General features: G+C 42.0%; 2 protein-coding genes across 6 annotated transcripts in view; one reads left to right on the plus strand and one right to left on the minus strand.

The window, feature by feature from the left end:
• LOC306701597 (alpha-2-macroglobulin) overlaps positions 1 to 21,169 on the plus strand; it is a gene marked incomplete at its 5' end in the record, with an annotated part of 33,933 nt that extends 12,764 nt beyond the window's left edge. The window contains 22 exons of the mRNA XM_079166953.1: positions 37 to 186; positions 271 to 462; positions 682 to 772; positions 849 to 1,005; positions 2,753 to 2,978; positions 3,832 to 3,958; positions 5,424 to 5,545; positions 6,420 to 6,471; positions 6,974 to 7,057; positions 7,144 to 7,320; positions 7,871 to 7,952; positions 9,256 to 9,412; positions 12,992 to 13,066; positions 13,664 to 13,829; positions 15,158 to 15,354; positions 15,434 to 15,649; positions 16,154 to 16,272; positions 16,960 to 17,050; positions 17,132 to 17,200; positions 17,312 to 17,417; positions 17,930 to 17,971; positions 18,497 to 21,169. Coding sequence (XP_079023079.1) covers positions 37 to 186; positions 271 to 462; positions 682 to 772; positions 849 to 1,005; positions 2,753 to 2,978; positions 3,832 to 3,958; positions 5,424 to 5,545; positions 6,420 to 6,471; positions 6,974 to 7,057; positions 7,144 to 7,320; positions 7,871 to 7,952; positions 9,256 to 9,412; positions 12,992 to 13,066; positions 13,664 to 13,829; positions 15,158 to 15,354; positions 15,434 to 15,649; positions 16,154 to 16,272; positions 16,960 to 17,050; positions 17,132 to 17,200; positions 17,312 to 17,417; positions 17,930 to 17,971; positions 18,497 to 18,519 — 2,721 coding nt within the window. The 3' untranslated portion in view covers positions 18,520 to 21,169. The remainder of the gene's footprint in view (positions 1 to 36; positions 187 to 270; positions 463 to 681; positions 773 to 848; positions 1,006 to 2,752; positions 2,979 to 3,831; positions 3,959 to 5,423; positions 5,546 to 6,419; positions 6,472 to 6,973; positions 7,058 to 7,143; positions 7,321 to 7,870; positions 7,953 to 9,255; positions 9,413 to 12,991; positions 13,067 to 13,663; positions 13,830 to 15,157; positions 15,355 to 15,433; positions 15,650 to 16,153; positions 16,273 to 16,959; positions 17,051 to 17,131; positions 17,201 to 17,311; positions 17,418 to 17,929; positions 17,972 to 18,496) is intronic.
• A 58-nt stretch (positions 21,170 to 21,227) lies between these two features.
• phldb1b (pleckstrin homology-like domain, family B, member 1b) overlaps positions 21,228 to 27,425 on the minus strand; it is a 66,649-nt gene continuing 60,451 nt past the window's right edge. For all 5 annotated transcript variants that reach the window (XM_079166115.1, XM_079166116.1, XM_079166117.1 and 2 more), the window contains 4 exons: positions 27,251 to 27,397; positions 25,835 to 26,054; positions 23,791 to 23,876; positions 21,228 to 21,496 (listed from right to left, as the gene is read on the minus strand). In XM_079166115.1, coding sequence (XP_079022241.1) covers positions 21,356 to 21,496; positions 23,791 to 23,876; positions 25,835 to 26,054; positions 27,251 to 27,397 — 594 coding nt within the window. In that variant the 3' untranslated portion in view covers positions 21,228 to 21,355. The remainder of the gene's footprint in view (positions 21,497 to 23,790; positions 23,877 to 25,834; positions 26,055 to 27,250; positions 27,398 to 27,425) is intronic.

The raw sequence follows: 27,425 nt of genomic DNA on the forward strand, positions 1-27,425 counted from the left end.
AATGACTCTCCACCTTTTGGTGTCTCCTGTGTTCAGGTGTCCCTGAAGTTCTCCTCTCTCCAGGAGCTTCCAGCGGAGAAGACCACGCTCAGCCTGAAGGCTCACCCAGGCTCCATGTGCTCCGTCAGGGCCATCGACCAGAGCGTCCTGCTGCTGCAGCCGGAGCAGGAGCTCACCGTCGACTCTGTACGTCGCCATCTCTGGCTCTAGTTTGACCCATGTTAACAATCGATGCTTTTAACACCTGAGTGTGTGTGTGTGTTGATGCAGGTGTACAGCCGGCTGCCTCTACAGAAGCTGTCGGGATACTCCCACGAAGTGGAAGACTTTGAGCCGTATCCCTGCCTCCCTGAGCCGATGCCGGAACTAGAACCGGAGATCGACGATCCAGATGTTCGATCGAAGCGCTCGGTCTACTTTGGACCGGCCAATCAGAAGAACGATGTCTACAGCATCTTTAAAGTAGAACATTTTGATTGGCTTTAAAAAAAAATACAATGCTGAAAAAAGATGTTGACATTCATCATATAATTTGTGGTCAGTCGTATATTTATCTGGGTCATTTAAAAAAAACGGTAACGTTTTCTGTTTCATTCTGTGTTCATCAGTAGTATTACTTCATATCGATGGCTTCTCTTATTCGTATTTGGTTTTACCATCTCTCTCTCTCTTCACTTCTAGGAAATAGGAATCAAAATTGTGACCAACTCTGATGTGAAAAAACCTCATGACTGCAATGAAAGGGAAATTAGACATTTTGTCTTATACGACGGTACGTTTTATGATTTCCCACTAATGTGTACCATTCATATTGACCCTACAAGAGATGATTTACTGTAACATTTAAGATCTGGTTGCAATGGAGGACATCGAGATGGATAGTGGATCTCCCGTTAGTGCTGTAGCAGACGTTGTCGTTGCCAAAGCAGCAGAGGCTGAAAAGACCGAGGAGACCGTTAGAACATACTTCCCTGAGACCTGGATCTGGGAGCTGGTGTCCGTTGGGTAAGTTTAGTTTTGTAATCAGACTTTTTTTTTTATACTGGTGTGTTCCTAGATTACGTAGACTCTCCGGTCCCAATGGCCAACAAGATGCCAAAGAGTGCAGCTGGTACACTGAAAGGTGATGAGGAGGAGGAGGAGGAGGAGAAAAAGGAGGAGACCATCAGGACATTCTTCCCTGAGACCTGGATCTGGGACCTAGTTCCTGTGGGGTAATAATCAAGGATCAAATCATCAATATACGTTTTTCTTATTTTCAGATGCTTGTGCGTTTTGAACTCTTGAGTCTTCATATTGTTCCAGACATTCTTAATTTTCAATAATTAATAATAATTTCATAATTATTTCACTAAAATATTTCCCATGAAGTGATGTAGTCATGCTAGCAGCGTGGCTTTAGGTACGACGATGTCGGACAGTTACTGCCACACATTGTACAAAACTTCATGGAAATCCATCCAACGGTTGTTGAGATACTTCAGTCTGGAGCAGACGTTCATGGTCCCCAGAGGCGACCATGAACGGTGATCCACCGACTGTTCTTCAAGCACCACGAGGGGGTTGATGTTTTTTTTAGCTTTTACTGAAAGATCTTGCTAACTGTGTAAAAGTTCCTAGCAATCCATCAAACAGACATTCATGGTGCCCAGTGGATAAACCCTTATGATTTTGGTCATCCTCTTAACTTTTTTAATTTATTGTTTTAGCGTCACCATCGGGTCAATATTCAAATGTATCTAATACTTTGGTTTATGACGAAATACCTGCAAATCCTATGAATGACATAAGCAAATGTTACGTTTGTACAGATATTCATGGTTCCCAGACGAAGCATCTTAATGACTTTAATATTCTGGCTTTTAGCACCAGAATGAGGTTAACATTTGTGGATTTGACTGAATATCTCGACAACTGGCTCAGCCGCCGCAATGTTTATAGCCGAGTGGAGACGATCCCACAATCATAGATGAGCAGATGGTATGTTTACCACGTTCACGATCATCATTTATAGATTCTAAATTCTAAATTCAAAGCATAACATTTGCAAGTTATCATTGACATTGAGCATCGTTAGCATGCTGATGTTTGAGTTTACCTCCAGAGCTTCTTTTACAAGTTGAGTTTGGGTCCAGGAATATACATTTCTTTCCACCACTGAAGACCGTCTTTAATCCCTGATATCTCCAGCTGCAGAATTGGCTATTTATGCTAGTGCACCTTGAGTAATAAGCCCCTTAACGTCAAACCAGGAGGCAACCTCCGGTTCTGTCGAGTGAAGCCAAAGCTTCACGTGTTAAAGCTGCATTCTCTCTAATGCGACTCCTCTGGTTGTATAGAAGTCTATGAGAAAATGACTCTACTTCTCTCTTGATTTATTACCTCAGTAAACATTGTAAACATGAGTTTATGGTCTCAATCTCTAGTTTCAAGTCTTCTTCAATACAGCATGATGTTCATTTAGTGAATGATGGTCCATTTAGAGTCAAACAGACCAAACAACAACATGGCAACGGTCGTAATCCAAGATGGCGACGGCCTTCAAAACAACAGTCCACAAACCAATGGGCGACGTCACCACGACCTCTTATATGAAGTCTGTGCATCAAACACACAGGATATCTCATCGTTTACTAGTGCAGATTGTCATGAAATGTGCTCCGCGTCAGTGTTTCCACCCGTAGAACTTGAAGAGGAACTCTGTGCTACTTGAACTTTCTTTCATTTGACTCTCGCTCGTGTGTTTTCTCAGAGACAGCGGCTCGGTGGACGTGGAGAAGACGGTTCCCGACACCATCACTAAATGGGCAGCCGGAGCTTTCTGCGTCTCCTCCGTGGGCTTCGGCGTGTCGCCCAACACCGGGCTGACGGCCTTCCAGCCGTTCTTCGTCAGTCTCACGTTGCCGTACTCCGTCATCCGAGGGGAGGTGTTCACACTCAAAGCCACCGTCTTCAGCTATCTCTCCAAGTGCATTATGGTAAAATACTGAAGGTCCTACAGATGGATCTATTTAAATGGATATATCTGTGTAGTCTGAGGGTATGATGAACTAAATGTTCTCCTGAATCTCTTTGCGTAAGTATGTTTTCACTAACAAGGACCACGCCAATAAAAGTATGAGTTTCGAGAGGTTTATTGCATAACGGAATGATTGATAGATTAGGAAGCGGAAGGGGTAAAGGGTAGAGGGATGAAGGGGAGTAGGGTAGAGGGATCATGGGATGTGGGGTAGGGATGAAGAGATGAAGGGATGTGGGGTAGGGGTTGAGGTAGAGGGATGTAGGGGTGTAGAGTAGAGGGATGAAGGGATGTGGGGTAGGGATGACGAGATGAAGGGATGTGGGGTAGGGGTCGAGGAAGAGGGATGAAGGGATGTGGGGTAGGGATGAAGAGATGAAGGGATGTGGGGTAGGGGTCGAGATAGAGGGATGTAGGGGTGTAGAGTAGAGGGATGAAGGGATGTGGGGTAGGGATGAAGAGATGAAGGGATGTGGGGTAGGGGTCGAGATAGAGGGATGTAGGGGTGTAGAGTAGAGGGATGAAGGGATGTGGGGTAGGGATGAAGAGATGAAGGGATGTGGGGTAGGGATCGAGGTAGAGGGATGTAGGGTAGGGATGAAGAAATTAAGGGATGTAAGGAAGAAGAAATGAGGAGGGTTTGTAGAAAGGAGGTTAGGCGATCGATGGGGGACCGTTGGTGTCCGGTGGCTGGCAAGAACAGAGCTTGAGCTTAAATACTTGTGCGGGGGAAATTAGCCGTGTCCTGGGCGTGGTCCCGTTCCTGAACAAAGTTTATAAAACTACATTTATGTATCTGTTTGTCTCTGCAGGTGAACGTCACGCTGGCTGAGTCAGACCTGTACAGCTCCAGAGACTGTGACGGCTGCCGTTACACAGTGTGTCTGTGCGGCGAGGAGAGCCGGACCTTCTCATGGATCGTAACTCCAGCTGCTCTAGGTAACGATAGAATGCTGGCTCGGTCCCATGTTAGATGTATAACCCATGTTATTCACCTTTACATAGTTATGAGGGCAGAACACCATTCAGTACATTCAGCACAAGATGAAGATGCTAAATGTCCTTTCGATGCCCCGTCCTCCACTGGGCCTCGTGGCTTCGATGTGTTCTTCTTACGACTTGGTTGCTTTTTTACATTTTATGTAATATCTAGAAATAAAACGATGGAATAAATAAATACAAGAATGATGTGGAGGAGATCACACGGCATGAAGATGACAAAAGAATGGTTGAATGATTCAAACAGATGATGTTCATGTCGTTCCCCATTTAAAGGCCCCGAAAACCTGGTTTCAAAACAAAGACGAGAAAAGTACATAAAAAATAAAAAAACACAAAATCCCTCGTGTGAAATAATCCAGTTTGTTCATTTAGGACCCAATAAAAGGCCTTTTACAGATTTCTAGACATTTTCTCTTTTTAAAAACACATAAATTAACGTTCATACTACAGATAATAATACAACTTTTACAACAATGAAAGCAGAGTCGTTTTATTACTGTATGGACGTTAGAGTCTGACTGAAGGATGTGAAATACGATGTGTGAACACACGACATTAACAGATTCAAACACTAAGTCATGAAGGAGTCGCTGCTCGTTTAGCAGCTCTCACACTCGGCACTTAGACCGCTGAGTTTTGATTTTAATATCCGTGCAAAAATAAATCTTCGGCGTCGAGCAGCCGCTGCCTCCTCGTGTTCATCACTGTCTCTAACGATATAATGCAACCTTCCCCTCTTCATCATTAAATACTGACGATGTTTGTTCCGTCCGACGCTCAAACTCACACTCTGGGTGACAAAGATGAGACGGAACAAGCTAATTAATCTCCATTAAGGGCGCTGACAGCTGTTGCGTCTGCACTGCTGGAAGCAAAGAGGGGGGGGGCTGAAAGAAGAGGATTTCCATCAGCCTCCATCAGCAGGGATGGAATACGAAGCTCTGATGAATGTCAAATTGCGCTCCCCTTAACTCCCCCCTTAGAGGAATGCTGACAATCACTTGTACTAACAAGTCAGGTAGCGTCTCTGACGAAACACTCCGAAACCGCTCCCTCGGGGGGTGATCTGTACTTGTCCTCTGTGTGAAGGATTGTGGGCTGTGAAGGGAGGGAGGGGGAGATGGAGCGGTATAATAAGGGAACAAATGGGGAGTAATGAGGGCGAATGAGATGGGAGACAGTGGGAGGAAGGCAAACAGACGGGAGGTGATGGAGAATAATGAGTGGGATTGAAAAGCAGGACGGGGGAAGCTTGTTTTTGTGGGTTTTTGCCTCCGTACACAAAAATGTGACAGTGTGACAGGAAGCGCTAATCAATACAGCCCCCATCTTTCTGAGTAATGTGTGTGTGTGCGTGTGTGTGTCTGTGTGTGTGTGTCTGTGTATGTGTGTGCGCACACAGGTCAGGTGGATCTGAAGGTCAGCGCCGAGGCCCTGAAGACCGACGTACTTTGCGGTAACGAGGTGGCCACCGTCCCCGACGTGGGCCGGATCGACACGGTGGTCCGCACGCTGCTGGTGGAGGTCAGTGACGCGAGCAGAACGTCCGGGTTCCACTAACGAGGACACGCATGAGGGATTAGGACTGCGGTGCAATTTCCCTAATTTTGCCTCTTTTACGCAACTTCCAACCAAACATCGGCTGCTTCAGTTCAAATCATTTTAATTCAGTAGATCTCACAAAAAACACGACATGAACCGACGAAGCACAGAAGTTTCTGACTCCGTTAACACACTCTGGATATTTAGTTTCACTGTTTTCCACATTCGACACTCTGACTCTTTTAATCACATTTTATGACGTAAGATATGAAGGTTTTTAAGACTTCTTAGACGTGTGTGTATATATATATATATATATATATATATATATATATATATATATATATATATAACATATATAACATTTCTTTCGATTTTATTTAAACTATGCTTTGACATATTTTTCCATACTTAACTACGATATTTTTTTTTTACTTTTAATACTTTCCTCTGATTATTAAATTAAAGTATATATATTAACTATACTACGACATTTTCATGAATTCTTTTTTTACACACTATTCTATGACGTAGTTTTAATGACATACTTTTTTTATGACCGTTTTTATCACATTTTTCCCGACGTAATATATTGTGACTACTTATGGAAGTTAAACCTCACGATTATAAATGTTTTATGATGTAAAACGTTAAGAAAAGTCTCATGACGTGATCACCTGTGTAAATTATGATTTTTTATGAAAACATAAATCTGAAGTTTAATGTTTTTAAAGGACACTTGATGTTATTCACACACACACACACACACACACACACACACATACACACACACACACACACACACACTGTCTGCGTTGCCTGTTGATGTCTCGTTCTCTGTGTTTCTCTCCACCAGGCTGAAGGAACGCCACAGATGGTCAGTCACAACGCGCTGCTCTGTCCAGCAGGTGAGCATCTCGAGGTTGTCCATCCTCCTCAAACTTTAGTTCACGTTGCGGCGTACAAACAAATATTTGTGTGAAATGTGAACTCTGCATTTGAACCCAAGCTGAGGTCAGACTGGAGATCTTTTGTCCGGGTCAGTGATTGTTGTCGTCTCTCAGAGACGAGTTAGTTTGAAATGTAGCAAACAGAACGTTTGATTGTTTTAGTCATTTTCCATCTTGTCAGAATAAAACATCCGTGAAAACACTGACTCATTGCAACATTACGTTATTAATGTTGCAATGAGATCACACGTCAGGGGATGTGTGTAACAAAGTTACTATTAGCTTAGCATAAAGACTGTAAACTGCTAGCCTGGTTGTGTCCTGTGTAGATGAATCAAACTACATATAACGTGTTAATTACTGAGCTTCTAAAGGATATGCTCCGCTGTGGTTTTATGCTAAGCTAATTAGCTTCATATTTACTCTCTTCTTCGTGTCTTATTCATGCGTCTGCTCTCAGAGGGGCCTGTGGAGAAGAACGTCTCCCTTCTGATGCCCGAGATGTTCGTGGCCGGATCGGCCCGAGCCTCCGTCTCCGTGCTGGGTTAGTGTCGCTGTTTATCTCAGGACTAACCAACGCCGTCTGCTGTTAAGCTTCCAACGCGCTAAGTGTCGAGTCCTCTTCTGCAGGTGACCTGATGGGCCGGGCCATGAAGAACCTGGACCGGCTGCTGGCCATGCCGTACGGCTGCGGGGAGCAGAACATGGTGCTGTTTGCTCCAAACATCTTCATCCTCAACTACCTGAAGAGCACCGCTCAGCTGACGGAGGACATTCAGAGCAGAGCGACGCGCTTCCTGGAGAGCGGTGAGTCCTCCTGTGAATAAAGTCCTGCTGCTCTCTGGACCAGAACCACCACGAGTAGAAGAACCAGAACACGTCTTTAGTGCAGAACAACAGTTATGATGACGTCAGTTAAAAAGAAAACACAAGCTGAATTTCTATCATCATTTCTTTTACAAAAATTCTCTCCTCTGCTCTCCTCTCCTCTCTCCTCTCTCCTCTCCTCTCTCCTCTCTCCTCTCTCCTCTCCTCTTCTCTCTCCTCTCCTCTCCTCTTCTCTCCTCTTCTCTCCTCTTCTCTCTCCTCTCCTCCTCTCTCCTCTCCTCCTCTCCTCTCCTCTCCTCCTCTCCTCTCTCCTCACTTCCTGTAGTTCAGTCAGAGTTTCTGGTTTCTGGTCACATGACTGTTGTTCTCAGATGAATCAATCCGTCGTTTTCTTGGATCCATTGTTCAAACCAAACTTCTGGGATTCTATCAGCGTCTCATCAGCGCTGGTTTCTGTCTATATTGTCTTAATTTAATTCTGTGTGTGTGTGTGTGTGTGTGTGTGTGTGTGTGTGTGTGTGTGTTGTAGGCTATCAGAGGGAGCTCACCTATAAGCATGACGACGGCTCCTACAGCGCTTTTGGGAAGAGTGACGAGTCTGGAAACACCTGGTGAGTGAAGTTCAAAGTGAAGACGTCGTGAACACACAAATAGAAACAAATGTAATATTTAATCGAATGTGAGTCTGTAGTAATGATGGAGCACGTTTCACACATTTATATATTAGAAGAGGCCATTTTATGAAGTACTTAAATAAGTGTTAATAATAAAATAGATTTACTTCTATTTCATGTAGAAAATGATTATGTTGAGACTCTAGTGTCATTAAACCCACTTTACTGAAGTGAAGTTCCACTAATAGCATGAAGAACAGAACATCTTCATGAACGTTGCATCATTCTGACAGAACATTTATTTAGAGCGTCGCTGTTCACATTTCTGGACTCAAATGTCACACTTCATTTGATGAGAGAACACACACACACACACACACACACACTGTGTCCTGTTTGGCACCGGCAAGTATCCTAATAATTTACTTTATAAGGAGCTGCCAGAATATATTAATATTTGCATTAAATGGGCTTAAAGCTCAGAGCCTCAGGGGATCCAACAAACAGTCTGCTGTTTGAAAGGGTGCTGGGCAGTGTGTGTGTGTGTGTGTGTGTGTGTGTGTGTGTGTGTGTGTGTGTGTGTGTGTGTGTGGCTCTCAAGTGTTCAGTTAAATTGGAACGGAATCGTCCAAATCCCTTTAAACCCCAGGACTCCCTAACAAGGAGAAAATCTGAATATTTGTATTCAAAGACGCATTAATAACACTGTTTCTGACCAATAGATCAACAGGACGGTGTGTTAAGGGACACGTGTTGATGATATCGATGAACCGACAGAGATCTCAGCTTTTTATCCTCTTTTTACCGCCGTTGTTTTCTTCTCTTAGACCCACAGACTGGACTCAGACAGCAGGAAGCTGTTTTTATTCCCCTTTATTCACAACACCGCTGCTGCAGAGTTATTAGCGCCGCTGCTAACAGTGAAGCTGTTTTGCCCTCATTGTTCATGTATTGTTCTGAAGTAAAAAGTAAAAAGAATAATCGATGTACATGACTATAACCAAACTGAACGATCTGTATCTGCCAACACGGATCATCAATGATTATAATTATCGCCGGTAAAGAAACGTGATCGTGGATCTTTTAAAAGTTGTATTTATATTTATATCTATATTTTCTTTTGTGCTGATCTAATCTGTGACTCTGATCCGTGATACGAGCCGAACTTTTATGATCTGTTGAAATATAATAATGCAATAAAATATACTGTATATATGTGGATATTTAACTTTCTGTGTGTGTGTGTGTGTGTGTGTGTGTGTGTGTGTGTGTGTGTGTGTGTGTGTGTGTGACCCTCCAGGCTGACGTCTTTTGTGATGAAGTCCTTCGGCGGGGCGAGACCGTACATCTTTGTGAACGACGCCCACATCGCAGAGTCCAGGAAGTGGCTGTCCAGACTCCAGCGCCCCGACGGCTGCATCAGATCTGTGGGGAAACTCTTCCACAACGGCATGAAGGTGACGAGTTTCAGGGTCTTTAACGTCGTCTGCTTTTTAGTGGCTTTCAGAGCTCTGCTTGGCTGAATTCTTCCTTTAAGACATAACCGCAGAATTGGCTCAATGCGAGGAGCAATTTGCATAAAGTTTCTGAGAGCAGAGATTGCCCCGGGCACACACACACACACACACACACACACACACACACACACACGGAGCAGAAGAAATATCCCAAACAAATTATTGCGAGCCAGTTCCTATCAAAGCAGTGTTTCCTGAAGCCGAGTAAAACCAAAAAAAGCCGTGACAGCTGTGTGTCTGAGACAAGTAGCTGTTATGGATTCAAATATCTGTAATCCGTAAAACACTGATCAGTGAGTAGTAGTGTAGCGGTAATCCGTACGGAAGTATCGAGATTAATGACACAGTTTATCGTTAACCATCACAGTGTAAATAAAGTTTTATCGTTAACCATCACAGTGTAAATAAAGTTTAATGTTAACCATCAGAGTGTAAATAAAGTTTTATCATTAACCATCACAGTGTAAATAAAGTTTTATCGTTAACCATCACAGTGTAAATAAAGTTTAACGTTAACCATCAGAGTGTAAATAAAGTTTTATCGTTAACCATCAGAGTGTAAATAAAGTTTAATGTTAACCATCACAGTGTAAATAAAGTTTTAACGTTAACCATCACGGTGTAAATAAAGTTTTAACGTTAACCATCACAGTGTAAATAAAGTTTTAACTTTAACCATCACAGTGTAGATAAAGTTTTAACGTTAACCATCACAGTGTAAATAAAGTTTAATGTTAACCATCACAGTGTAAATAAAGTTTAATGTTAACCATCACAGTGTAAATAAAGTTTTAACGTTAACATTAGTGTCAATAAAGTTTTAACGTTAACCATCAAGAGTGTAAATAAAGTTTTAACATTAACATCAGTGTAAATAAAGTTCATCGTTAACCATCACAGTGTAAATAAAGTTTTACTGACTCAGTAGAACTTGTGTTTCTAGTCTCTGATCTCTGATCATGTTTCATTGTAAACAACCAATCAATGTTTAGACCAACAGGAGGAGAGCTAGTAACGTTAGCAGCACCGCTAACGGCTAACCAACGGAGGTTCACTTCAGTGACATCATGATGCCTTCAGGCTCTGCTCAGTGAACATGAGTACTGGCTGAAGGTACATTATAACGTTATCATGATGTGTTCACATGTCATCTGTAAAATGTAGTCTTGGTGATAAACTAGAATATTGCTCAACCAGGCGATTGACAGTAATTAACGGGGGAAAACTGATTTGATGCAGACATCGAGCTGTTAAATCAGTCGAAAAATTATATAGTTCATCGTAATTAAAAACGACGGTGCTGCTCCGCTCTGTACTATTTCAACTTGTATGTACTTTTATGACGTTTTTCTAGCGTCTCGGTGTGGGCGGGGCCTAAAGCGAATGCTTTTATGTCAAATGTCGTCTTGTGTTGTAAACACATCAGTGATATATTTTTGGTGATCGAGATATCTCAGCAACACCTTCAGCAAATTTATTTGACTATAACTAATCTGTAAAATGTCATTCAACATAAATAGATATTAGAGATGAGTTACGACCCGTTTACTATGGAAGCCCATTTCCGCCCGCAAAAAAAAAAATAAAAAATCCACCCCAAAAAAAAATAAAAAATAAAATATCCACCCAAAAAATAAATAATATCCACCCAGAAAATAAAATAAAAGATAATGTTGTTTTTTTTGCATGTCGTATTTGTTCCGGAAAAAAGTAAAAAAGAAAAAAAAAAAGAAAATTATGATGTTTTTTTTTTTTTGCTAGCAAAAGAGATTAGAAGTGCGCATGCGCTTCAGTGACGATCTCCTCACAGGTCCCTTCATCCCCTCCAGTCTTTCCATGAAAACGACATGCAATTCTACATATTAATACGTATAATGATATATAACATCTAACATTTACAAAAGTCACCAGTAATAGTTACCTTGTGTAGAATTGCATGTCGTATTTCTTCCGGAAAAAAAAGAAGAAAAAAAAATGTTTTTTTTTTTTTTTTTACTTTTTTCCGGAACAAATACGACATGCAAAAAAAAAAAAAAAAAAAAAACATTTTCTTTTTCTGGGTGGATATATATATTTTTGGGTGGATTTTATTTTATTTTATTTTTTTCGGGTGGATTTTTTATTTTATTTTGCTGGCGTGAATGGGCTTCCATACTTTACAGTCCTTAAAAATACAATCTTTTATTTCCTTATCATTTAAATTGTGTGTTTTATGAAGAACAAACATTGAGAATAGTTTTGATGGTTTATTGACTTCAGAGATGTTTGAAATGGTTTTTGTGACGGATGGATCCTTGTAGACCAGCAGCTATAATCGAACAACAAAGGGAGTGTGTCTGTTAATATGGATCAATAACTAGTTTCAGCGGCAAAAAACACGTGATCGTGGATCTCTAAAAGTTATTCGCTCCCTTTTTTCTTCTGTGCTGATCCGCTCCGTGAGTTCATTGATCCGTTGCTCCTCTAATGAGGAGTTAACGGTCTCACAGAACCAGATCAGATTCAGATCCGAGTTTTATCCGCCGGGCTCAGACTCGGCGTGTCTTCGGTGGAGAAGGTGAGCGTTTCGTTCCTGTGCTTATTTCCTCGGGGAAGGAAAGAAGAGACGAACTGTTCAGTTGAATTCAATCAACCAGTTTAATGGCTGATGGGAGTTCATGTGCAATAAAACAGCGACGCTTCCAATCAGCAGTAACTGAATCAATTGTCACCAAGTGAAATGTGTGTCTCTCTCCCGTCATTTAATGGCGTCTTGTCTGACTAATAAAGGATTTAATGCCCAAAGAATACTTAAAAAATGTGTGAAATATTACATTTAACTTTGAGTTTCTCGTGATGAGGACAGTTTAATGTATGATAACGGTAAAATGTGATGGTGTATTAACATTGTTAGGGATTTGGTTGAGCTCTGTAAACTCATATTGTAGCTCTATGTGAGAACAAATGCATCCGAGGTCACTGGATGAGATCAAAAGTTAGCTAGATTTACCCCCAAAATATGTATACAACATAACAAAAGTAACTAGAGAAGTGCCCTCGTTGAAGCGTATTTTTTAACGTTGACTGTTTAACACTTGAACAGAAACATTCAGTCCTGCTGTGTTTTTGTTCCGTTAGCCGTTAGCCGTTAGCCCCGTTAGCTAAACAACAACGCACGACTGCGCTGCCCGCCGGCTGCTAACGGCTGCTAACGGCTAACTAGCCCTCTCTTCCTAAAGAAGAGCCGCTCTGTTCGGTATTTCTTTTTGCTAAATGAAACATATACTTACAAACACACAAACAAAAAAGTGTGAATAATTAAAAACTACAAGAGGTTCTTTCAGCATAAAGTAATAAATGAGCACGACAAATATGAGGCTGTCGTGTCTGGCAGTATGCGGACAGACGGACGGAGATGAGCACGCACGCGCAACCGAATACATAATCTCCTGGGGGAGATGATAATAACTACAACTGTCATTATTTGTAGTTCTGTTTTAGTTTGGTGGAGCTGTAAGTGTGTCTTTGTGTTGGTAACAGGGAGGAGTGAGCGACGACGTGTCGCTGACGGCCTACATCACCGCCGCTCTGCTGGAGCTCAACGTCAACGCAACGGTCAGCCTGACTCCTTTTATTATGTTAAATGTTGTCTTTTAGTGCATGAATGCATCTTTTTTATTTATTCATTTGTATTAAATATCATGTTTTCCGGTTGTACTTCCGTCCAGTCCATCTCAGGAACACCTTTAGCAAATTTCTTCAAATTTAGCACAGACGTCCTCCTGCACTCCAGGATGAAATGATTAGAACTTTTTCACTTTAGAAGTCACTGTGACTTTACAAAACACATTTTTGGCATAACTCAATAATTGTCTAATGGGATAAAATGATGAGGTGCTGACATTTTGGACAGACATGGATGTAAACGGAGGCAAACATCTGAGAGGCGGTCATTCTAATTCTAGACAGGAAGTCAGACTTAGAATTCCATTCACTCTGATCAATATTGAGCGGATGTGATCGCTTGTCATCTTTACTTCAGCGTGTGCTCCTTATTGTCTCTTCAGCTTTAAATAGTTTGTCTCGAGGGCTTCGTCTGTTTGAAGAAACTTTCATACAACTCTTAATTTTTTTGTAAGCCTGCAGAGAAACGATTGGTTCATTAAACTGTTTCACTTATTAAGAGTTCTCTCCACGTTGACGCATTGACAGGACTCCGTGGTGCAGAAGTGCCTGAGCTGTCTCAAGGTAGCGGCGGCCGGCCAGCTGGACAACCTGTACACCACCGCCCTGCTGTCCTACACCTTCGCTCTGGCCGGAGACCTGGAGATGAAGAGCAAACTCATCACGTACCTGCATCAGAAGTCCAACACTCAGGGTGAGAAAGTGAAACCATCAGCAACGTCTGCACGTCTGGTCTGTACAAACACAAAACTTAAAAACGGCTACATTTGAGAAGGTGAAATAGTAGTAAAAATGGAAGTGCAGACAGAGGTAGAAGTTTCAGTTCAAAGGCGAGCGTTGACGAGTCAATTTAAGGTGTTGAAGTCCAAGCACTGAAAGGAGTTGAAATGTAGGCGATAAATTGTGCAGAAAGTTTTAGTTGGAGTACTGAAAGATGTTCGTTGAAGTGCTGAAAGCAGTTGAAGTGAGTTGAGTATGAACAGTGGACGTTTACGTTTTTTGTAGACCTGAGGGTTTGAAGTGTCAGTGTTAAAGAGTTGACATTTCAACTACATTCATATTTATCTTCAACTGACATGCAAGTGTTTCAAGTAGCTGCAATGTTAGTTGAAGTGGAGACGCTGAAGTGTGTGTGTGTGCACTGTAAGCAGTTGAAGTGTCAGGTTGGTGTGTCAGCACTCACTGCAGTGAAAAGATGTTGAAAGCAGTTGAAGTGTCAGTAAGAGATGTAAGGGATGAAAGCACTTAAAAATGTAATTTAAAGGTTAAAAATTGCTGTGAGGAACATTTAACTGATTATGATCTCAATTTAATAAAGATGCCACTATATGACCTAAATAAGTAAAAACCATCAGCGAGAAGATTGAAGGGAAGAGAAGAGAGAACCAGGACGGAGCGGCAGTGAAATGAGAGCTTTTCTAATCTAAAGGGACTCTGGTGCTCAGAAACACTACCGCGTTAGTCCACAGGGACCGCCAGAGTCAACACAACACTAAAGTTAATGAGACGACTCAATGGGTCTCTTGCTGAAAGATTTCACCAGTGCATTTCTTTTCTTTTATATTGTCTTGCCTGTGCTTTCTTCTTTGTAATAGTAGTATTTTTATTAGACTTTAGTAGTGCTGCTCGCAGCGTTCTTGATATCGGCCCGTCGCTCGTTAAAGACGCGCTCTGCTGCACAGAGACCTGCTAATTATAGTTTGTTCATATTGAACGGCAGAGCAACACACTCACAAAGCGAACGACTCGGTGTGCCGAGGAGAGACGGACCGATTCCCTGTTTCATAGTTAAATGTTATCTTTGACCTTCGCTTTCTCTCTATGACATTTTTATTTTTTTCAAAGTGACGATAAAAAGGTTTGTAGCAGGTTCATCATTTCCATGATGAAATGTAGAAACAGCCGCAGTAACACACTTTAGTTCATCTTAAATCTGCAGGCTGTAGATCTTCCTGCTCACTGATTTAAGTGCACAAAGTGAGTCGTCTCTAACCTTCTAACGGAGGAACTTCTGACCGGCAGGTGGCACCCGTCACTGGAACAGAGCCGGGGCTTCTGGGAAAGGCCTGGACTCTCTGGAGGTGGAGATGACGTCCTACGTGCTGCTGGCGCTGCTCTCCGGTCCGGCTCTGCCCGGCTTCGGGTTGGATTACTCCTCGGGCATCGTCCGCTGGCTCGCCCAGCAGCAGAACCCGTACGGGGGCTTCTCCTCCACACAGGTAGGACGGATCACACGCAGGGTTGAGTCTCAAACCGTGTGGTTAAAGGCTTCCCATGAACCACCTCTCTGCTCCTCAGGACACCGTGGTCGCCCTCCAGGCTCTGGCGAAGTACGGCGCCGCCACCTACAGCGCGGAGGGCAGCACCACGGTGACGGTGACGTCGGCGGGCGGCCTGCACAAAGAGTTCACGGTGGATCAGAGCAACCGGCTGCTGTACCAGGAGGAGAAGCTGAGCGAGGTGCCCGGAGAGTACGCCGTCCGAGCCCGCGGGCAGAGCTGTGTGCTGGCTCAGGTACGCTAACGCTAACGCAGGACCGCCGAGGAAGACCTCCACGCTGCTGCGAAGGAGAGCCGAACGCATCGGCTCCTTTTCATTATTTAGTGAGAAAAAAAAGACATTTAATGAAGAAAAGAATCGTTTCTTTATTATTCTTGTGTGTAAACAAAGTCAACACAAGAAGTTCTAAAATCTTTAAAACACATTCTCCGCTAATCAATGACCTCAGTGATCGTCTCTCAGTGATGATCTTCTTGTGATCAAACTCCGTATGACGTCACTACCGTATGACGTCACTACCGTATGACGTCACTACCGTATGACGTCACTACCGTATGACATCACTACCGTATGACATCACTACCTGCAGTGGACGAGGATTTTTTGCACTTTTTCGTTATTGTGTAGTTTTTATTTTTAGCCTTTATTGAAAGTAATGTTAATATTTGCTGATATCTATTGATAAATATCTATTATATCTATTTATTGTTCCGTTCTGAACGTTTGTGACGTCCACAGATCTCGATGCATTACAACGTTCCTCCTCCTCCAGACTTCTCCGCCTTCAACGTCTCTACGGACATTATGGCCAAATGCAGCGTCAGCCGGCCTCAGCTCATCCTCTTTGTGCACGTCAGGTGTGTGTGTGTGTGTGTGTGTGTGTGTGTGTGTGTGTGTGGCTCTTAATCTTTCTGTTTTGTTCCAGGTGAGTTTTGATTTACATAACTTATAATATATAACTGGTGTTTAGAGCGCATGAAGATATAAAAACAGAAAATTCTTCGTCTGTTTTGATAAAAAGTAAAAAACATCAAAAGAAAACATTTAAAAATGGAAAACTAGAACAGATTTTATTATTTGACCCTCCGGGCTTCCGTAGCTGACGTGTGCTTTACTTCTTTTTTTTATGCCGAGATCATGTTTCATTGTTCCTTTAGCTGCGCTGAAGTCGACTAAAGCTTCTCAACTCAAATATTTAGAGTTTTCTTCTGTTGACGTTCTGGACTTCAGAGGATTTCACTGGATGAGGAAACTTTTTGCATCAGCAAACCGTGTTCTAATATAACAATATAATAAATATAACAGAACGTGTTTTAATTATGAGCAAAGGACCAGAAACCTGTTGGGCTTCAGTGACGGCTTTGACCGTTTGTCATCATTACAAACTTCTGGACACAGTTTTATAACTTGTGTACATTTTGTAAATGATGAATTTAAACACGTAGTAAATTCAAACTAAACCCGAATCTCAACGAACCCGTTTCAGATACTTGAGAAGAAATAATAAACATCAGAACCTTCTGTGTGTGTGTGTGTGTGTGCAGGTACCAGGGCAGGAGGGAGGAAACCAACATGGTCATCATCAACATCAAGCTGCTGTCTGGATACATTCTGGATAAAAGCTCCCTGAAGCTGGTCAGTTCTCCATCAGCAGCAGTCTTTGACGTACTACTTCATGTTTGGTAGTATTCTGAAGGTGCTTTGTGTGTTTTGTAGCTGAAGAGCGACCGCTCGGTGAAGCGCGTGGACGTGGAGGAAGGATTCCTCAACATCTACTTAGACGGGGTACGAAGCACAAACGCCTTCATGAACATCAGCACAGCCTTCACTTCCTGTTACGAGTCAGTAAATAGTGACGTATGAAGAGAACCTGACTGGTTTGTTTGTGGTTTGCAGCTGAAGAAGGACGAGACAAAGATCCACAGTGTGACACTAGAGGAGGACGTCGCCGTCAGGAACCTGAAACCAGCTGTGGTCAAAGTCTACGACTACTACCAGACCAGTAAGAGCTTCAGCGTTCTCTCTGTTCACGTCTTCTTTATCTGACCGTTCCTCAGGTCTCCAGGTGGAGTCCTCTGTCGGGGTACCGGGTCGTTGCTATTGGCCATCGGATCCTTGTGACAACACATTCCCGGAGGGTGTTGACGTCACTAATCCCGTCTGTGAATATTATAGACTGGATCTCAAGGAACAGCTGGGGAGGAGGAGAGTCTCTGGTTCAGGATTGTGTTTCTTTGCAGATGATGTGGTTCTGTTGCTGTCATGATACCGGGACCTTCAGCTCACACTGGGGCCTCCAAGTCTGAGGCCAGAGTTCTACGCTAGAACATCTGGATTTAAGTGTGAAGAGTTCGCGCCGAACAAACTTTAACTTTGCTGTGCATCAAGTCCACGGCGCTGTAACACCGTTCAGTCAGCTCGGTGTTGATCTCTGATCTTTAAACTAGACGTGGCCGTTGGTTGGTCTGGTGTTTGCTCTGCTGTTTATCCGACGTGTGTTTGTTCTGTTTTCAGGTGACGAGGCGGTGACTGACTACACTTCCCCCTGTGCAGAGTGTAAGTCAGATTCTATTTTCCTCTGTGATGCTACTCACGACCCGTCTACACATCTACGTCTACGCATGTCGTCCACGCGCAGTTTTAAGTTACTAAAACAACGTTTTGAAGAATCTGCACTTTAGTTTTCACTTTGTTTCTATGTCAACGTGTAAAACGATAACTTTGTGCGAAACATTTTACGCATGCTAATAACGGCGGACGATGATGTAAAAAAAATCTGTTTAAATAAAGCTTTAATATGCTGCTGTGGCTTAACTATCGTTTGATTTGTAAATCAAAGAATCTTCTTCTGTGGTATTTGATGAATCGTAGTCGTAGCCTTTATCGCCACCTGCTGGTACGGCGAGCGTTCGGACTAGTTTTGCGTTTTTAGTGTGGACGGAGTACAAATATCTGTTTTCCAAACTCGTGGTCCAATTTATCAAGTGAATTAATGTTTCAAATATCAAAACCACATGAATGTTATGTCTCTGAGCGTGTTGGCAGTTTAACGGTTAATAACTGAACGCGTTTTCCTTCCAGACGACGACGTCAACGAGCTGTGAAACCCTCGAGTGAATCTCCGCCGGACGTCTTTCACTTGGAAGAAAGAAACTTCTAAATGTTTGTTTTGTTAATTAGTTTAATTGTTTTTACTCCTTTTTAAACTTGTTTTTCCAGCTGTGGTTCGTGGTTGAATTCCACTTTTAGGGAAAACATTTGAACTTGTTCAGCGTCCCGGTCAGTAAAGAAGCAACAATCAGTCGACTCTCAACCCGCCGAGATCAAAGAAGACGAGATCCTGGAACAGTTCTGGTTTCTTTTAATAGATTTGACAAAATCCATATTATTCATACGTGAAGTCAACGCATGAGACATACAGGGTACCAATAACACAGTATGGTCCGAGTAGAGTGTGTGTGTGTGTGAGAAACAGGATCTACTTTCTAGAAATAAAGTGTGTGTCTGTGTGTGTGTGTGTGTTGCTGTACCAGTTTTAAAAAACAAACGGTAGATTGATACATCACTACCATACAATTTGAAATGTAACTGACTGACAATAAAATTTCTAAAATGACAAAAATAAGTAAAAATTGTACTTCTCTTTAATACAATACGGTTTCATTTCAATAGCACGATTATTATATTTCATTCAGGCATCCTCCTCTTTACAGTATATTTAGTTTCCTCTTTTCAACATCGATCACCACGCTAACGTCTCGACCTACTAATCAACAGAATGTTTAACAGCCGCGCCGTGTTGAATAGTTTGGTTTGCACGTGTTAAAGTAAAGGCAGGGGACAGAATATATTAAGGTCTTTACACTAGTTATTTATAAAGAAGTAAACGTGTCACTATCTCAGGCACCACAACCATAAATTAGTATTATTACTACTGTACCAACACATGAAACTAAACAGTTCCACATGCTCAGAACATCACAGCGCAGTTCGTCCGCTTCTACAAAAAAACAGTCGTGTTCACGGCCGATCGATCGAATGTGACGATCGATACAAGTTACGAGTTCCTCGGCTCACAGTGGGGATTCAGAGACGTGTGACGTTTAGTAAACACACTTAATAAGGCAAACTACAATCAAATATTTAAATATATATATTATACCAAATTTCCAAAGAGTATAGCGTCGTATCACCATTTATTTTTACATCTAATCTAAGCCGTCAGACGGTATTTACGTCGCTAGCATTTTCACACCATATGATTCAACAAACATCGGGGCAGTCGTATGTATTTACGAGTGTCGATGGAGCAGCTACGATGTTAGCGTAGCATAGCACCGATCGATCCAAACTCCATTCAGAAAACGAGCATTTTAAATTCAAAAACACAAATTCAGACTTTTTACAAATCTGTATTACGTTAATTCTGCATCTTTTTATCCGTTGATTGAGATTCCATGACAGCAAAATCAGGTTATTTTGGGTTCACGCAGCTTCAGTGCGGCTCGGTAGATCGTGAAACGTCTTGACTTTACTTCAGTAGATCACCGGCTGAACGAGCTGATCCCAGCTGTGCTCGGGGCCTCCGCACGTCCCCGTAGTGGAGAACGGTTCTCAGGTGAACGAAGTGAAATGCATTCATACGATTGAAGCCTTCACACTCACACAGACATCAACACGGTGAAGGCACAGTTCAGAATCCTGCATCCTGTGCTCGTGTGGTCTCTGCAGCGCCCTCTAGTGGTCGCTGCTGGCAGTGACGGTGGCTGCTCCCTCCCGGCTAGCTGTAGTCACGTCTTCAAGTTAGCTAAAAGGCTACTTGGCTGTTTACTTCCTGTTAATACGCAGTTTGAAACCTCGAGCCGGCAGCTTCATACAGACGGTGACTGAAGACTGAGAATGTGGAACGCTATGGTCAGACCAATAAAATGGGCTTTTTATTTTGGGAGTGTTGGATATCATCCTGTCCTTTTAAAATGTTGTTTTGCTTGCTTAGCCTAGCTTAGCACAAAGACCGGAAGAGGGACGCAAGTGATAAAGCCCTTCGACGTGTCCATTAAGTCCTGATTATGGAGACCTGAAGACATTATCCCGCTTAAACCACGGGTCACTTTGCCAAAGAACAAAACAATTAAGACCATTCATTTATATTTTCATGCAAACGTCTTTAATTATTCTGGGTTTAGTGGAGTATTTGAACATCAGCGGGCGTTTCAAACCCCCGTATTGGTGGAACCGTAGTGAGTCTGCAGAGTGAAGCCCTGAGCGTTCGTGGGTACTTTGGTAAACCTACGTGAACGTAATCGGACCCGGATGAAGCTCAGGAGAGTTTCAGTGTTTAAACGTCTCAGAGCAGCACTGAGGTGAAGTGGACTTTAATGTGTTTCACTGTTACAGACAAAGTGAGCTGCTTTCCATCATTTAGAATACGAGCATTTCAAACATCTCTAAACTGTCGAACCCTTTGATTGAAACTCCGTCTAAACACTCAAACAGAACATTGGCATTATGTCATTTGGCAATTTTCTCTATAAGTAAAAAAAAAGAAAGAAAACAAATAATACAAAAGGTTCAACAAACAGATCTCCATTTGGCAAATATAGAAAGGCTTTTTAAAAGTCTTTGACAGTTATACATTTTGGTTTATATACAGATGTGTGTGTGTGTGTGTGTGTGTGTGTGTGTGTGTGTGTGTGTGTGTGTGTGTGTGTGTGTGTCTCCTCCCTTTTTCAATCCAAACTGAATCACGTAGAAAATGTGGAGGTGAAAACATCTACACAGTAAAATCAAAGTGAGATTTAAAAAAAGAAAAGTAACAAACAAGGCGCCGTGTGTCCGGAAACAGGAAACAGGAAACAGGAAACAGGAAACAGTCCCTGCCCAAAAAAAAACGAATCTTCTCGTCACCTGCGCTCTCTGATCTGATGTGTAACGCGTCCGTCAGTTCATGAACTGTGTGTATCCCTCCGCCCCCGTGACGATCACGTCCATCCAGATCCGCATGGCGTCCGCGGCGGGCGCCACCATGTAGTAGAGCCGGTCGTGGGTCTTCACGCAGAAGGTCAGCGAGGGGTTCGGGCTCTGGAGGGGCCAAAGAGAGAAAAGCTAGAATCTAGACCTTCAACAATGTACCAGGTAGGAAGTAATACACCCGTAGCGTCGGCCCACAGTACACCCGTAATATATTTTGTCTTTATTAATAATAAATGAAATGAATGTGTCATTTGAAAGATTTCTGAATGTTCACATAACGTTTTAGACATTTTCTTTCAGTTTGTTTATTTATTTTTCTGGAGCGTATCTTAACTTTCGTGATTTATCTTCATCAAGCTGAAGTACGCAAAGATGAACTACATCCATGTAGTAAAATAAATAAAGAATAAGAAGGTTAGCTTTAAAGGCTCGTTAAAAGCAGCTTAAGCCCACTGGTGGGCCTCAGAGCGCCCTCTAGTGGGCCACTGGGGTTCTGCCACAACGCACCGGTTAGACTAATTAGAAAAAAGCGAGTTTATTTTATCTAAATGTGCTCAATAATTAACATAAATAACAAAAGAACATCAAATTAAAATGCACTACTTCAATAACTAATTACGTGTTTTCACTGTTAGCTGCTAACGCGACGCAAAACAAATCAGTTAAAACAAAAAAGTAAAAGCTCTAAAGCGTGAGGTGGAGAAATGTTATCCTGAATACATAGAATTTGGATTAATTATTTATTTATTTCACATAAAAAGCTTATTTATTTGGTCTATTATTTAGGAAGGCGGTCTTTCAACTTTACATTTTTTAAACAATCAGAAGTGGACGTTAAGTTAAAAGAGTTTGAGAACATCGGAATAAAAGATATGGAAACGTACTTTTACTTACGTACGTTACTCTTTAGTATTTCATATTTCTCGTGCAAAGAAACAAGAAGAAATATTTCTGGTTACAATCTTCAGGCTCAACTTGTTTGAAAAAATAATAAATCTTTGATGTGAGAAGATTCCTTCAGGATTCTGAAAACACCAAAGATCATCAGGTATTTATTATTTTACTTCTGAGCTCTGAATATAGAAGTAATACACGAGAGACTCACAGTTCAGCCCTAAAGAACCTGCAGCGTCAGTATTAGAACATAAAAACACTGGAACTGTCAATAACAAGCATTCTACATCTACCGGCTCAGACGTCATGAAAAACTCAACTTTAACGTCCGACCGACCGACCCAATTTATTTCCTCACGTGTTCCACTCGTCTGCATCACTTCTCCTCTAAAGCTTCTTCTCTCCGTCTCAGAACTGAATCAGACTTTTAAACTTGTTTCTTTCCTCTGTTATGTGACGAGTAGAATCAAAGTTCCAGCTGATCACAGTAAGAGAGAGCGCAACGCGGCGCACGCACGCACACACACACACACACACACACACACACACACACACACACACACACACACACACACACACACACACACACACACACACACACACACACACACACACACACACACACACACACACACAGGCAGCTTTATGTCGGAGATGAAAAAACAAATGAGGAGACGTGTGCGGCTCAGCTGGAGCAGCACGGATCATAAAGAAAAGAGAAAAGTGGCCAAAAAACGCCTCCTCCGGCTCTACAGAACCATCTCGTCTTAAACTCTTAAACTTCTGTGGAACCGGAACCTCTGAACCCCAAAGCATTTCAAAATGTGATTTCTTTGAAACTTTATTTTACAAAGATTGGAGAAGAATGGAATCTAAATATCCAACATGTTTACAAGTTTCCACAAGTGTTATAAAGCGTCTCTGTGTTATAATCACTGAACTATTTACATGCGTCAGCCTCTCCTTTAATGTTTTTACACACTCTGGTTAAAGTGAACGCTTTATTAGAGGAGAGATTTATAATGACAACATATAGAATTAAATGTTTCTGATGAAATATCAGGATTTTAAACTTCGTTTCAGTTTCTTTTTCTGACGGAACCGTTTGTCACTCATGATGCGTTCAAGGACCGACAGAAAGACAACAATCTGACCATAACGTCTGTTTTTAACGCTGTCGGTTCTCCATCCTGCCGGAGGGTTTGTCGGGGTTCAGAGGGTTAAACATGGACGTTCTCTCCTCACCTGGAGTCAAACATTAAGCGTGCTCAGGGTGTGTGTTCACACTGGGATGGACAGAGGGATGGGGGGGGGGGGGGGGGGTGATACATACACTGGTCACGTTCAGGTTGAACACTCCCCTCTGTGTGACGGCAGCCGGAGCACAAGAAGCAAAAGCACCAACAAAAAAAGAAGAGAGGAAGCAAAAGAAAGAGAGAATGTGCAGAAAGGAAGTTTTAAAAGAAGCAGATGAGAAAATGAGCAGCAGCGTGAAGCAGGAGGTTCACCTTGGTGGCGCTGCGGAGGTGATCGTAGTAAACCTCCTCGATCGCCTGGAAGTAGATCACGCCCTTCAGCTTGGCCTCGTGTTTGTCTGTGTGGGAGGAGAGTCACGCTGGTTACACACATATAAATACACACACACATATATATAAATATATATATATATAAGCATCGACTTGACTTCCTGTCACCTGGGATAACGACAGCAGGAACACACGACACGCTGGTTAAAGGAACAGAGATCTGACTTTGATCATGACCGATCCACGCTTTGTGATGATGGATGAGAAAAGACAAGCGCAGCACTTCTTCCTCCTCCTCTCTGGGTTTCGGGGCTCTCATTGTATTTCTTCAGACTTGCCTGCATTCTTACGCTGCTCTGGTACATCGTTGCAGTTTGTTTCATCAGCCTCTGCAGAGCTGCAGCGAGGAGCACCGTGTGGAGGAACTCTCTCTCTCTCCTCCTCCTCCTCCTCCTCCTCCTCCTCCTCCTCCTCCTCCTCCTCCTCCTCCTCCTCCTCCGGGCACAAACACAACTTAAAGAGGAGTAGGTAGGAGAACGCAGCGCCTCATTTCCAGGAACAACACTTCTACATTTAGTTTTCCTGTTGTTAAAACACGCAGCTATTATCCGCTAATGACCTCTTTAGCATTCAAACAGCCGTATCGTTCGCATCTCATCCAGACTGCGTCTAAATAAAAAGAAACGGCCGTCTGCTGGTGATTAGCGTGAATTAACTCCCGACGCTCAGGGTCAACAGACGAGGACGAGCGGCTGCATCTCAATCAACCTCAGGGAGGGAGGGGGAGGGGGAGGGGGAGGGGGAGAGAGAGAGTCGCGGTGCATTTGAACTAACTACCAGCAGTAATCTGGATACAGCTCCTCACACCCCGGCTGCTCTCAGCGGTACGCTTCCAGCAGCTTCCAGCAGCTTCCAGCTGAACCTTCATGAGGACTTCAAAGAGCTGCAGAGCTGCAGAGCAGCCGGTCACGCTGCGCCCGTCACTCAGCCTCTCTACAGGTTCAGGGTTTCACCCTCGCAACCCCACAAACGCTCTCAGGGTCTCCTGTCACATTCGACTCTCTGTGGTCTGAATATTCACTTCAAACTAAAAGAGCGTAACCTCTGAGGAGACAGAACCAATGTGACGAGAAGTAGAGACTCAAACGTGTCTTTAGAGCAGAATAACGGTTAGAATGACATCAACCACAAGAGAAGAAGAAAATCAAATTTTACAAAAATTGGCAAACAATGAATCTATGTATTCCACATGTGGGGAAGCAGACTGTTCATTGTAGGCCAGGTGTTAAATGAGACATGAGAATAAAATGCTTTTGATGAAATATCACAATTTTAAGTTTTGATTTGGTTTCTTTTTCTTGACAGAAGCGTTCGTCACACATGATGCGTTCAAGGACCATCGGAAAGATAAAAAATGGGACGATAATGACGGTTTGTACAGCTTCTGGTTGTGATAAACGGAGTCGTTTTGGCGATTGTTTAAAGAAAACATCCCGCTGGAGGGTTTTTAGGGTTCAATTTACAAACAGAACTTATTTTTACTGAAGAAAGTTCAGCTAAAAATAACAGACACAGTACACAGTACACAATACACAGTACACAGTACAACAGTAAAATACAACCAAAATCCAGACTGTAGTATCTGCTGATAACACTCCCAGAAGCGTTTTTCTGCTTTGGGAGTACTTTTAAAAGGTAACTTGATGTATAATAATGAGTTTAGAGCTCGTGTTAGAAGTTAAACAGCTCATAATTCATCTCTAATATCTATTTTATATTAACGTGAAAACATCTCCTTCAAACTACTGGATTTATTCTAGTTTATCACCAAAACTACATTTTACAGATTACATGTGAACACATCATGATGACATTGTAATGTAGCTTCAGCCAGTACTCATGTTCACTGAGCAGAGCCTGAAGGCATCATGATGTCACTGAGTGAACCTCGTTGGTTAGCCGTTAGCGGTGCTGCTAACGCTACTAGCTGATTAGTTGTTAGCATTAAAGAGCCTCAGAGTCTCACCGGCGTAGTAGGAGAAGGTCCTCTTGAGGCGGTCGAAGACGAACCAGCGCTTCTTCCAGGACTTGATCTTGCCGCCCATCTTCACCAGGTAGCCCTTGCACATCTTCTCCGTGAGGATGAGGTGGTAGCAGGAGTCCACGCTGTGGCCGGAGGACTCCACGTGGGAGCGCAGGTCGAACTCCTCCTTCCGGATGGGCAGGTAGCGAGTCATCGGACGGGCCTGGAGAGAGGAGGACCAACGGGAGGGTCAACAGCTGGACCAGACAGGAAGCACACTGAGATATATACATACACACATATGTATGTATGTATGTATGTATGTATGTATGTATGTATGTATGTATGTATGTATGTATGTATGTATGTATGCACACACACATATATACATACACATATATATATATATATATATGTGTGTATGTATGTATGTATGTATATACACACACACACACATATATACATACACATATATATATATATATATGTGTATATATATATATATATATATATACATACACATATATATATATATATATATATATATATATATATATATATATATATATATATATATATATATATATATATATATATACATACACATATATATATATATATATATATGTGTATATATATATATATATATATATATATATGTGTATATATATATATATATATATATATATATATATATATATATATATACACACACACATATATACATACATATGTGTGTATGTATGTATGTATGTATATACACACATATATATATATATGTGTGTATATACATACATACATACATACATACACACATATGTATGTATACATACACACATACACACATATGTATGTATACATACATACACACATGTGTATGTATGTATGTATGTATGTATGTATGTATGTATGTATATACATACATATATATATATATACGTATGTATATATATATATATATATACACACATACATATATATATACATACATATATATACACACATATATATATATATATACACATATATATATGTGTGTATATATTCACATATATACATATATATACACACACACACATATTTACACACACATACATATACACATACGTACGTATACACTAAATACATACCGATACACAGACATATACTACATGTTTTAAGAACATTAAATTAAGGGGTTACTTTGGTATAAAAACAATCAAATGTATATATTATTATATTATATAACTAGAATGTATATATGATGTTAAGAAGCAGAAGCTTTCTGCTCAGACTCGACTCATTTTCCACTTCCCTCCCCGTGACCACTAAATCTCGTCTCCTTTCACCGTGACCACTAAATCTCGTCTCCTTTCACCGTGACCACTAAATCTCGTCTCCTTTCCCCGTGACGACTAAATCTCGTCTCCTTTCACTGACCTGAGCGAAGTTCTTGGCTCTCATCTTGACCTCCTTCTCCACCAGCTGCTGCCGGTGGAACGTCTCCTCCTGCAGCCTCTTCTCCGCCTCCTCCCTCCTCCTCCTCTCCTCCTCCAGCATCTGACGGCGAGCCACGGTCTCTCGCTCCTGGAGGAGAAGAAGAAGATGATTAGAA

The sequence above is a fragment of the Pholis gunnellus genome (genome assembly GCF_910591455.1).
Source record: "Pholis gunnellus genome assembly, chromosome: 9".
In the NCBI taxonomy this organism is placed as follows: domain Eukaryota; kingdom Metazoa; phylum Chordata; class Actinopteri; order Perciformes; family Pholidae; genus Pholis; species Pholis gunnellus.